At 39.6% G+C, this 10,461-nt stretch overlaps 1 protein-coding gene across 1 annotated transcript in view; it reads left to right on the top strand.

Annotated features, from left to right (window-relative positions):
• Positions 1-230: 230 nt before the first annotated feature.
• ofcc1 (orofacial cleft 1 candidate 1) overlaps positions 231-10,461 on the top strand; it is a 78,255-nt gene continuing 68,024 nt past the window's right edge. Inside the window, exons 1-5 of the mRNA XM_042228560.1 lie at positions 231-373; positions 2,824-2,900; positions 7,139-7,205; positions 7,586-7,765; positions 10,152-10,256. Of these exons, the coding sequence (XP_042084494.1) occupies positions 2,883-2,900; positions 7,139-7,205; positions 7,586-7,765; positions 10,152-10,256 (370 nt within the window). The 5' untranslated portion in view covers positions 231-373; positions 2,824-2,882. The remainder of the gene's footprint in view (positions 374-2,823; positions 2,901-7,138; positions 7,206-7,585; positions 7,766-10,151; positions 10,257-10,461) is intronic.

The following is a 10,461-nucleotide window of genomic DNA, read 5'->3' as shown; positions in this document are numbered from 1 at the left end:
CCATCTGTTAGATGAAACTATTACACAGACCAGACTTTATCTTGCCAGCTTAATGGTGTTGGTCATGGGTTGCCACAAACTGTCAGAAATGTCCTTCCCCAAAATGTGAAATTGGATAACTCACAGTTCCTGCTTCTGTCATTCATGTTGTATTCATGACAGTCATCTTGCCGCTCTCGAATAATGAATTGTGTGCTATCTTTCAAATATAAAAAGTTTAAAACCGGACGTGTGTACTTTCACCCAGTGAAAGTGAACATGAGGAGGTCATCTGACACCAAGTGTAAGGGCTTGCTGTTAGGACCTGCGTCACTATCGCCTTGGCGACTGAGGTGTAGCTAACCATAAAGAGGGAGGATTCTGACTTCACAAGGTAACATACCTCTTAATCCTAAGTAATAACAATATCTATGTATTCAGTTACTGTTATGGTGTGCTAGTTATTTGCAAAAGTTTGGCTTAATAATCCATTCAGATCAAATTACATAGTTTAGTGAAAAGCCTTCTTACCTGCTTTTAATTTACCTGAAGAGGAGCAGTTTGACAGAACTCAGAAAAAGGGATTGTTTCTTATGTTACTATGAATTTATAAAGTGCAAAGACCACATTTAAAGTAAATATGCTGCAAAATGTTAAAAAGCCTGGCCCCTTTTTTGACTCTTATTGTCAGCCGTGTGAACTGTGTGTTTTGGGGGAGACTGACGGCTGTCAAAGAACAAGAAAAGGCTTCTGTCTGCAAGCAAATAAAATATTCTTTGGTGCGCGATGCCCTGTCTCTTTGTGACTATTGAATTACAGCTCCGATCCGTGTTTGTGGAAACGGGAAAAAAAATGTCAGGGAAAATTTCAGGTCACACCATGCCTCAAAAAAAGGGGAAGTGCCTTGTCTACTGCAAACACTGATCCCACTGTCATTCTGGATTAGGGGCTGATTGAGCTTAGCTGACTAGATGACAGAGGAGATGGTCTTTCTCAGGGCGAAAGAAGTAGATGGAAAAAGGTTGCAGGTCAAATATAGTGACATTCCTGAGGAACAATGCACACACTTGCGGTATTTTTAATCAGTAGATCCATTGTTCATATTAGTGCTGTCACTATTTTAGACGTCTAGGGTAAAGCACAAGCTCCTTATTTAATATATTCAGTGTTTGAATTTATGTGAATAAAGTTTAACTCTTAAAAAGTTTTGAGAGAAAACCTTTAAAATGCTGCTTTGTGTGGAAAGGTCCAGAAAAAGTCGTGAAAAAGTTCTTTAAAAGCCAAAATATTTTCAGTTCCAAAATTTAAAACAGCAATCAATCGACGGCAGCGTTGTCTTTTTAAACTCTGAACCGAGCTGCTTGTTCCCACCATTTTGCTGTGATTGAACAATTTTGTGGTGTGCAGGTCAAAAACAAATGCAATTGCAGGACCCCGTATATAGATCATTTAGCTGCACCCTGGCTCGTGTCGGCAGAGTGTGTTTGCATGGGTGTATTGCTCAGTAAACACATGAGTTAAATTAACACAGCAGAGAAGTCCAAACTTCTTGTCTTTTTTTTTGGATTGATACTAGCAAAAAAAGAAAAAAAAAAGTCCAGAAAGTGCATGAAACTTCCTGGACTTTTGGGGTTTGTTGTGCAGTGCTGTAATATATTCACATATGGCTGTTGACGGAAAGCAGAAAAGTGAGCCAGTCCTTTATATGGTTAACAACAGTACTGGCAATCTCAGTATTTGGCAGGGGGTGTTCAGTTTTAACTACTAATGGACTTATTTTTCTCACAGCATCACAATTTTACAGCCTGTGTAAAACGATTGCACACACACACACACATGCAAACACACAATGCCAGAAAAACAGTTCACCAAATTAAAAACAGGAATGTTAGGGTGTCTTTAATTCAATAAAATACACATGTACAGGAAATGCTACAAAGCACCTCTTTATCTAAAAGTATTATCCTTCTTCTGGTGATAAGCGCCATTAGACACAAATAGATGCAGCTGGAAATGTAGCTGAAAAGTTTTACTCTCCACAGTTGTTTACGCGATCGCTTTTTCCTTTTCTTTTTTTGTTCTCTTTTTTTGTGGGCCGTGATAAGGTGCATGGATATCCTGTGGTCTTTGCCTAGTTAATGTGCGCGGACCGCACACTGGCTCCGCTTTCACTGAGTTATTACGTCGAGTGTAATTTGAAACAATTACAAAAACACTGGCCCACTTGTTACAACACTCATTTTCCCTCACATATACAAACCACAGATTCAATAGCTTTACATGTTTTTCAATCACACCCAGTGGAGCAGTGTTCAGTGTGAAAAAGTATAGCATTTCATCCTAGCTCGCATGGTATGGGATAATCTTTCACATTTTGCCTGGGGTTTGTTTTGCTATTTCAGCAGAAACTTGTGCAAGCCATGTGAATTACCATAGGAAAAGACGATAAAAATACCAAATGATATTGTATCAGATGTAAATGAATAAACACTTTGAATAATCAAGGCAAATAATTTGTTATCTGTGATAATAAATGGTGTTTAGTGTCCTACATTCTCTGAGATGCATTGCAGAGATAACGGTTTTAAGCACACAAGCAGGAGGAGAGTGTGTAATGCTGTGTGTGCCGCAGTAAAGGCTTTCGTACGCACATTCAAATAAACCTTTTTTTTAAATTTATAGCTCTGATAATATAGGCATGCTTTAAATTAAGAGGCAAATTTAACGTTTGAAATTAAGTCAATAGTAGCATCTCTGTGCTTTTTATTTATTTTTTAGTTTTCATGAGCCTCGGTTTAACTTTATGTTTTTTTCCACCATTTTTCACACATTCTGTTTTTTTAGGCCTGGTCTAAGTTCAGAAATCAGGGTCAGCCAGTGATGATCTTTTGCAGTTTGTGGAGATGGACACCTTTGGCAGTGTGAGTACAGTTTCACTTCTGGCCCTCATAACAGTGTGACTGAACACAGCGAGGTCAAATCCTTGTACCTCCAGCTCTCCCTCTCTCTCAAGGTGCTGGAGCAGCCTGACCATTGACATTTAGCATTCCTCTGTGCTGCCTCTGGGTTTTCAATGGGGGGGACTGAGAGATGCAGAGGCCAGTGCCTGGTTCTCAAGGGTAAAAACAAAAAGGCTCTTGAAAATCCCAAGGAGTTCCCATGATCCTAGGAAAGACCTTGATCCGACCTGTGTTAGATTTCCATTCCATGGATTAGGACAAAAAGAGCATATTTGGCTCATATTTACTGGCATTATTTTGGTATTTGTTTTGTATTTTTCCCTGGATTGTGGAATTGCAGCGTTTAGACGACTTATCTAAAATTTTGGCAACAATAAGAATTTACAGATTCTCTGCAGTTTATGTTTTCACATCCATTCAGAATTCATGCCCTTCAATGACATTTCTAAGTCGGTACAAAAGCTTGTAGTGACATTTTATGGTAGAAAGTTTTCAAAGTCATTTTTCAAGGTTTTTTCCAGCAACATACATAATCTGTTAGCATCAAAGGAGCACACATGCATAAATAATTGACTAATTCACTTAAAGGGGGCCAGCGTAGATTAATTAAGCTTGAATACTAATTATGTTTTCTGTCTACACCAACTGACGCGGTTGTTGTTTAGAAGAAACTGTTTGGTGGGTCACAATTACCATGCACATATAAGGCTGCTCTATAAATTGAGACGGTTTCACATTTTAAGGGTAGAATTGGCTTTGTATGCTTTTCAAACAAAATGCTAACCTTATCTATACTCATTTAAATAGAGATGCTTTGTAGATGTTTTAATTATTCTTATGACATTTTATCAATATAACCATTTTTATTATGTGGATAGATAAAAAGAGACTTTGTCAACATGAAAACAAAAGTGGTCATTGATTTAGCAAGGCTCAACTTTTGCGTGTCACATCGTTTTATTGCATGGAGTTATGATGTGTAGTCGCACATATATGTATATTAATGACTTTACTCGCTGTGTGTATCATGCCCTTGGATTCAAACTGTGTTGATCAAGACAAATAAGAAATTATTTTTAGGTACAAGTTGGAGCTCAGTGAAGACACAAAACACATTATGGGATCTCTGTGTAAAGCTCTTAAAACTCTTGTCACTTCCAGAATCACTCTTGTCCCTGAATCCTTTGCCTAGTGCGCAGGGTGCTTGTCTGGAAATGGTAGCTTTAAGTAGCTCAGTGAAGACAAGGTTTTGCTGTCTACTCTCCCCTGGCAAGCAGCGCGCAGGGACAGAGGAAGACAGCTCAAAGCTGGGGCCTTGTTTACAGCTGTGTGGGGAAGAAAACAGGCAGACGTAAATGAGGGTTGACGGTTTCATGAAGCACAATTGGTTGATGGCAGATTCAATGTGACTGGGCTGAACTGGGCGATGATCCGTACAGTATGCAAAATTCACTTTCTAGCTGGTCTGTGCCCACCAGCCCCTAGCAGCGAGCGGTCTTCCCCAAGCCCTTCTAGCTATGCCTTTGAATGCAACAAGAACTGAACAAGGCATTGTTGTGCTCAATTCCTTTTGACAACAATCACATTTAAAAAGAAAGAAAGGGAAAAAAGTCACGATTCTCCTTTTTTGTCACCCGTTGTAAATTATTTTTTTCCCATGTTGGCTGCAAAGTAAGCATTTGGTGTGCTTCACAGTGAAATGAGGTGGAGTGGGTGGATTTAAAGGGGCATATGTAGATGCCTTCAGATGGGAAGAGAATGGGCCTGTTGTGCTGTGCTACTATTTACAGTATGGCTGTTGTGAATGGTATAATACATCCAAATTTCTTGGCGTGTAATTTTGGTGCAGCTCCAAAAGTTTAACACATGTTTGTGCAAAGTCACAGAAAACAGCAGAAACTTTGGCTTGGGCTGGTTTTCACATTTCTCAGTGTACTGCATAGTAAGTCCTGCACCTGACCAATTAGTTGGCTTTTTTGTTTTTTTAATGAGTCCTTTCTTAGCTTTCATGACAGAGAGTTTTACATGGCAGGATGTGCACCCAGAGTCTGGGGCTACCATATAGAGTCTAGGCTCTTTACTTGGTTACCTTATATTCAAATTGACACTTTTATTTGCAGGGCATGAAGCTATCACACTATGCACAGTTAGAAACATGGGAACTTTTATAAATCAGAGTAATACAAAATGTGCTTTGAGGACAACCAGTGTAAAGACAAAGAAAGAAAAAAAGAACAGTGCCAAAAACCCTTCATGTTATGTGCTTAAAATGTAAAGTCTGCTATAAATTATGAAGTAAATGATATTGCAGATATTTCTAATTGGGCTGTTAGCATAAAAGGTGGCTTCATCTTAAACGTCCACTCTTCAGATGGTTTGTGGTTCAATCCCCAGCCACATGCCACAGTGTCCTTGGGAGAAACATTGAACAATAATAGCAAACACCTGTGTTGAAAGGACTTATATATGCAGACTATTAAAGATTATTTTCCTAGTCTGAAAATCAATTACAGTAGCAAACAAATCTGAAATGTTTCTAATCACAGTATGTGTTGTTAAAAGGCTGAACAACAAGCTTTTAGTGTCAAAGGGGAAAACTGTAGTGTGGATGGACATTATTTTATATTTAGTCATTAAGGATTTCCGAATTGGCTCTGAGGTTCCAATAACAATCAGCATTTTAATACCATATAAAGAATGCAAATACCATTTAGCTTATTCAAATCACTGATTTAGTTTGCAGGATAATATTATTTAAGTTGTCTGGTGTACAAATGAGGAGTGTGTGCATTTTCATTAGCAAAAAAAGAACTGTCTGATTAATTTTCTTCTAATTGTTGCAGGGAATGTCGATAATTTGAGTATGCACCTGAACATTAGTGCAGAAAGTTCTGTAAATTGTTTACTGAAATGTAAAAAAAAAATCAGAGAGAGAGAGAAGAAGAAGAAGAAGAAGAAAATGAAAGAAACGACATGGAGACATCTTCACCAATGCCAAATTTGTCTCTCATTTTTGTATGTGCAACTCAGAGAAAATGATTGGTACCCAGTCGAAAAGAAAATGGTTTTTAAATAAGTTACAATTAGATAAGCATTAATCTCAGTGGTATAAATGAATGTCTTGCTGTAGGGCTTGTTGAATGTAAAAACAGATTTACAAAAACTCCTCTTACCAGATTGGTCTGGAAGTAGTCCTCTGCTATTTTAATTGCTCTGTCATTTAGAGTTGAAATAAGCCCTCCCCACCCATTCTGCCCCTTGATTTTTCCTTTGAAATTAAATATTGTATACAAATACATGCTGTTCATGGGCATGAGCACAGTTCATCACTGAAATCTGCATAAAATGATGCTTAAAAAGCTCCATACGCTCTGAGCAACAAAGCTCTTTTATATGGCGCATTCTTATGTAAACATATCAATAACAAAAACAACTACTTATGCTTTTTACCTCGGCTTTCTTATTGTTCTGCTTGTCCGCAGAAATGAGAGAAATGTGGGAGTGCGGGGTTTGTTCCACATACTCTTGATTTCAAAGAAACCCATACTTTCTGTCTTATAGCCCTTCTTCTTTTTTCTTTCCACTTCATACCAGTGAAGACCACCTACAACTCCAAGTCGGAATAGTGTTCACTTAGCCTGTCTTTGTATTCCCCCTGCCGCCATTTATATTAAATTTGTGGCATCTTCAAGAATAAGTCCTTCATCAAAAATCTGTCTTTACCAAATGCAGGAGACCTGACATGATGTTATTTAAACACCACTTCTCTCCCTCCTTTGAGGGTTTTTAGGTTGAGTTCATGTGAATGGAAGTAATGAGAAGTGTGCCTGGATTTCCATACTCATTTGCACACCGAGACGGTGTACTCTCATGCAGCTTGTGCAGAAAAAAAGAAAGAAAGAAAGAAAGAAAATGCATAATTTTCCAGGCGCGAGTGTTGTTGCCCGTTCTTTTTAGAAACAAGGAGGGAGTATTTTAATGTGACCTTCATTACACATTCGTGTCAACTTTTCTTATCTATTTATGATTAAATTCTTTTCCACTCCTGTTGTTCAATTAGTGCTTGACCCCTTTAGCGGCGATGTAAATTAAATGACATTTCAGTGTCGTCCCATATTTAAAATACTGCGTTAGTTGCGGATCATAAATGATGATCTTCATTCTGCAGCTAATTTATTCATTTAACAATTTCCCTCCAGAAGTTACAGCAGAAGGCTCTGCAGCAACCTAAGCAGAAGAAATCCAAGTCGGCTGAATTTCTGATGGGTGAGTCCTGCTTGATGAGTTATTGCTCATAATTTGTGTAAGGATTAATTAACTAATTACAGACAAATGGCTTTGGGCTAAATTTTGCTCTTGCTTGTCAGGGCGCAATTTGTAATTATTTTAATCATTTCTTCTTCTCCTCTTTTTTTTCTCCTCCTCCTGCAAGATTCTGATTTAATTTTAACCTAATTGTGTTTTAGCATCATTCGAGGAGGATGCGCTTGAACATTTTGGGGCAGTCAAAGCACCAATAGAATTCTGTTGTTTATAAATATGCCTTGTTTTTTTCTTTTTTCTTTTAATGACTCACTTTGATGTAAGTGTTGTCCCGGCCCTGCGTGTCATTGTATTTTCATTTATGTTTCTATTTATTCTGTCAGGGAGAGAAGCGAGAGCTAATGTGGTGGGCATTGAAAACCCAGCCTTTGATGGAGAAAGAAGCACCGAGCGTTCCATTCCTCCGGTTTGGCTCGGGAGAGAAATTCGAGGTGACAGGCCAGATAGCACCCTTGCAGCTCACCAAAAAAAAATGGAGCCGCGAGCCCCTGCCAAAGAAAGAGGTGAAGCTTCATTCTTCATTAGCCTCAAATTTGTTGACAGTAGATGTGTTCCTGATCTAACCTTTCTCTCACTGCCTCTTTCCTTCTCTCAGTCTGTAGCTTTCCATTTGGGGGGCCCTTGGTCCCTGCATTCCAAAGCAAGCGTGTCCTAACAAGCAACCCTCGTATAACTTCTTCCTTCGCTGGAGAACGCTACAGTAGTGGGTGTTCTATCTCTATCTAGAAGTACCCTCGACACAATCAGCCTTGACTCCCACTCTCGGCTACATGCCTTGTGGTGGGCTGGAGTCATAGGAGAGTGCATTTACATACGCTACTACGCTATCGAGCCGATCCGCTGTCTGTGTGGTGTACTCACAACGCCCCCAAAACACAGCTTAAGGCCAATCAGGCATACGAATATGCCCCCTTATAATTCAGTATGTCAGAGAGAACTCTTGAGGAATGGGATGGTAAATTAGGATGTGTTCGAGGTTGTGAGTGTGCCAGTTTTCTCGGGGATGAGTCACATGTTAGATTCTTGATTTAATATGGTTTATTTTGCTTTCGCTGTGTATGGCTAGTAATTATTATCTATTTTGTCATTATTTTTTATGCACAAGAGGCAGAGCAAATCCTGGGTGGAAAATAAAGTTCATTCTCAAGTTGCTCTGGAAAAGCAATCATCTTTTTTCTTCTCTCCCACCATCGGCTCGCATTTGGTGTGAATTAAACACTGTCAATATCCATTATAAGGATTTGCAAGGTAGGCGACCAAATCCGGAATCAGAGAGCGAGCCCCATCCGTTCAGAGAGGAGTGTTACATCTGACTGCCAGTAACTCAGAGTAGCGCTGCAATTGGACAAGGGAAGCCTGCTTTGATGGACTGCCTTCATTTTTACATGGACTTGATTAGGAAGGCAATTTATGGTTGCTGAAACACTGCAAATAAATAAAATTGAACATGCACTGAAGAATTTATAGGTTCTGAATCCACAAACTATGAATCAGTAGCACGCAATAAGCACTTCTGACTTGTGTGCCTTTACTGGAAGATCCAAACAGAAAATGTTCCATGTTTGTGACACTTTGGCCTTTTCCAGACTCTTTCATTATCTCTTGGTCTCTGCTAACAGTATCTCTGGCTGCCAAGAAGTGCTAGTTACAGATATTGTGCATGTAAGAACAGATAATTGAAATTTTCATTAGAGAGATGAATTGGAGGGCAGCCAGACTATTTAGGTAAATCACAGCTATGATTCAAAAGGCGATTCACGAAGCTACTACCATTATGCAAATTTGTATTTGAAAAAAGGGTTTCATAACCTCAGAGCTATTTGCGGAGAAATTGTTCAAACTCTCTGCTAACAATGTACCAGGATTTAACATGTGAATTTCACAGTCAATTTATGACACCATTGAAGAGTCATGTAGCAGCATGACTCTTAATAAGTATTTCAGTCTGAGTGTTTAAGTTGGAGTATGAAAGAGCAGGAAAACCTCATGCAGATATTTTACAAGAACACAAAAGAATTTCTGTGGAGTTTTTTTGGGGGTAGTGGCCGAGTGGCCAGTGGTCCTTTTATGCAAACAAACTCGCATTTTTATGCAACCAATCACTGAAGCCCTCAGACTTCTATAAACGCGCCTTGTGTGGAATATATAACATGACTTAATCCATTTTCCCCCCCACAATCTGAGAAATACAAGTCAAGCAATTTAGATTGGAGCAAAATATTCAAGGCTTGCAATGATAATGATTCCAGGGGTTAAAAAAAAGCTGTAGGTGGGGTGTACCTTTAATAGAAAGTGCCCCTGAGCCAACTGATTCCCATAAACTCTGTGGAGCAGACTTGATACCCATAGGTCAGTGATTGCTAATAAGAAGTCAATGAGACATGGGCTCAAGTTATTTTCCTTTGGATCTGCTCCCCCAAACTTGCCTCCTTCTCTAGGCCGCTGACCTCGGAGTATTTAGCTGGTATTGTCTTTGAAATTCCAGGTACTTTTGGGCTTGTAGACTTTCTCATTAGTTCCTTTTGAACATGGAAAACATATGGCAGTCATATTTAAGAGATTGCTTGCCATGACCTTTTGCAGCATGCTAATTAGGCCCCAGAGCACCGCAGGCCGTGGAGAGGTGCACTGAGAAACCCAGGAGTCTTTTTCCCAGTTCTTTCTCTGCGCCTCTGAACTCCTGTCTCATCTTGGCTCTGCCTTATCTAGTAGCAGCCACTACCACTGCCCTTCGACAGTGTGGGTTTCAAAATTAACATTTTGCTTCATGTGCTTCTAATAACCACTAACCTGAACCTGTACAACTCCCTCCTTCCCCTCCCTTACCACCCCGCCAACTCCCAATCCCTCTTTCTCTCATTCGCTTTCCTCGTCGTGCACTTTCCACAGGAAATGAACGTGCGCAAAATTACTTTGACCCGTCATCGACAAGGCAGACGGACTCGGGGCATTGCAGGACGACTGGGGTCAGCGCTGAAGATGAGCTGGAATTAAGTATGCCATTCTCTGTCATAATGGTTCTCCTCGGTTCATTAAAGAGGGGTGAGAGAGATCACTAGTAACAGGCTGCCATTCGTGATGCCACGGCGGTCTATGTAAATACACCAAGTGATGGCATCACTAGATTGGCTACCCAAGTCGTTGTCATTGATGAAGGTCATGTATCATTGGTCAGTTTTCATTTCACAGTGGCATTTTC

The sequence above is a fragment of the Haplochromis burtoni genome, unplaced genomic scaffold, assembly GCF_018398535.1.
Source record: "Haplochromis burtoni strain Fernald_Lab_line unplaced genomic scaffold, NCSU_Asbu1 Contig_331, whole genome shotgun sequence".
In the NCBI taxonomy this organism is placed as follows: Eukaryota; Metazoa; Chordata; class Actinopteri; order Cichliformes; family Cichlidae; genus Haplochromis; species Haplochromis burtoni.
Note: the sequence above shows the minus strand (reverse complement) of the source record. Positions and strands in the feature narration are given on the sequence as shown.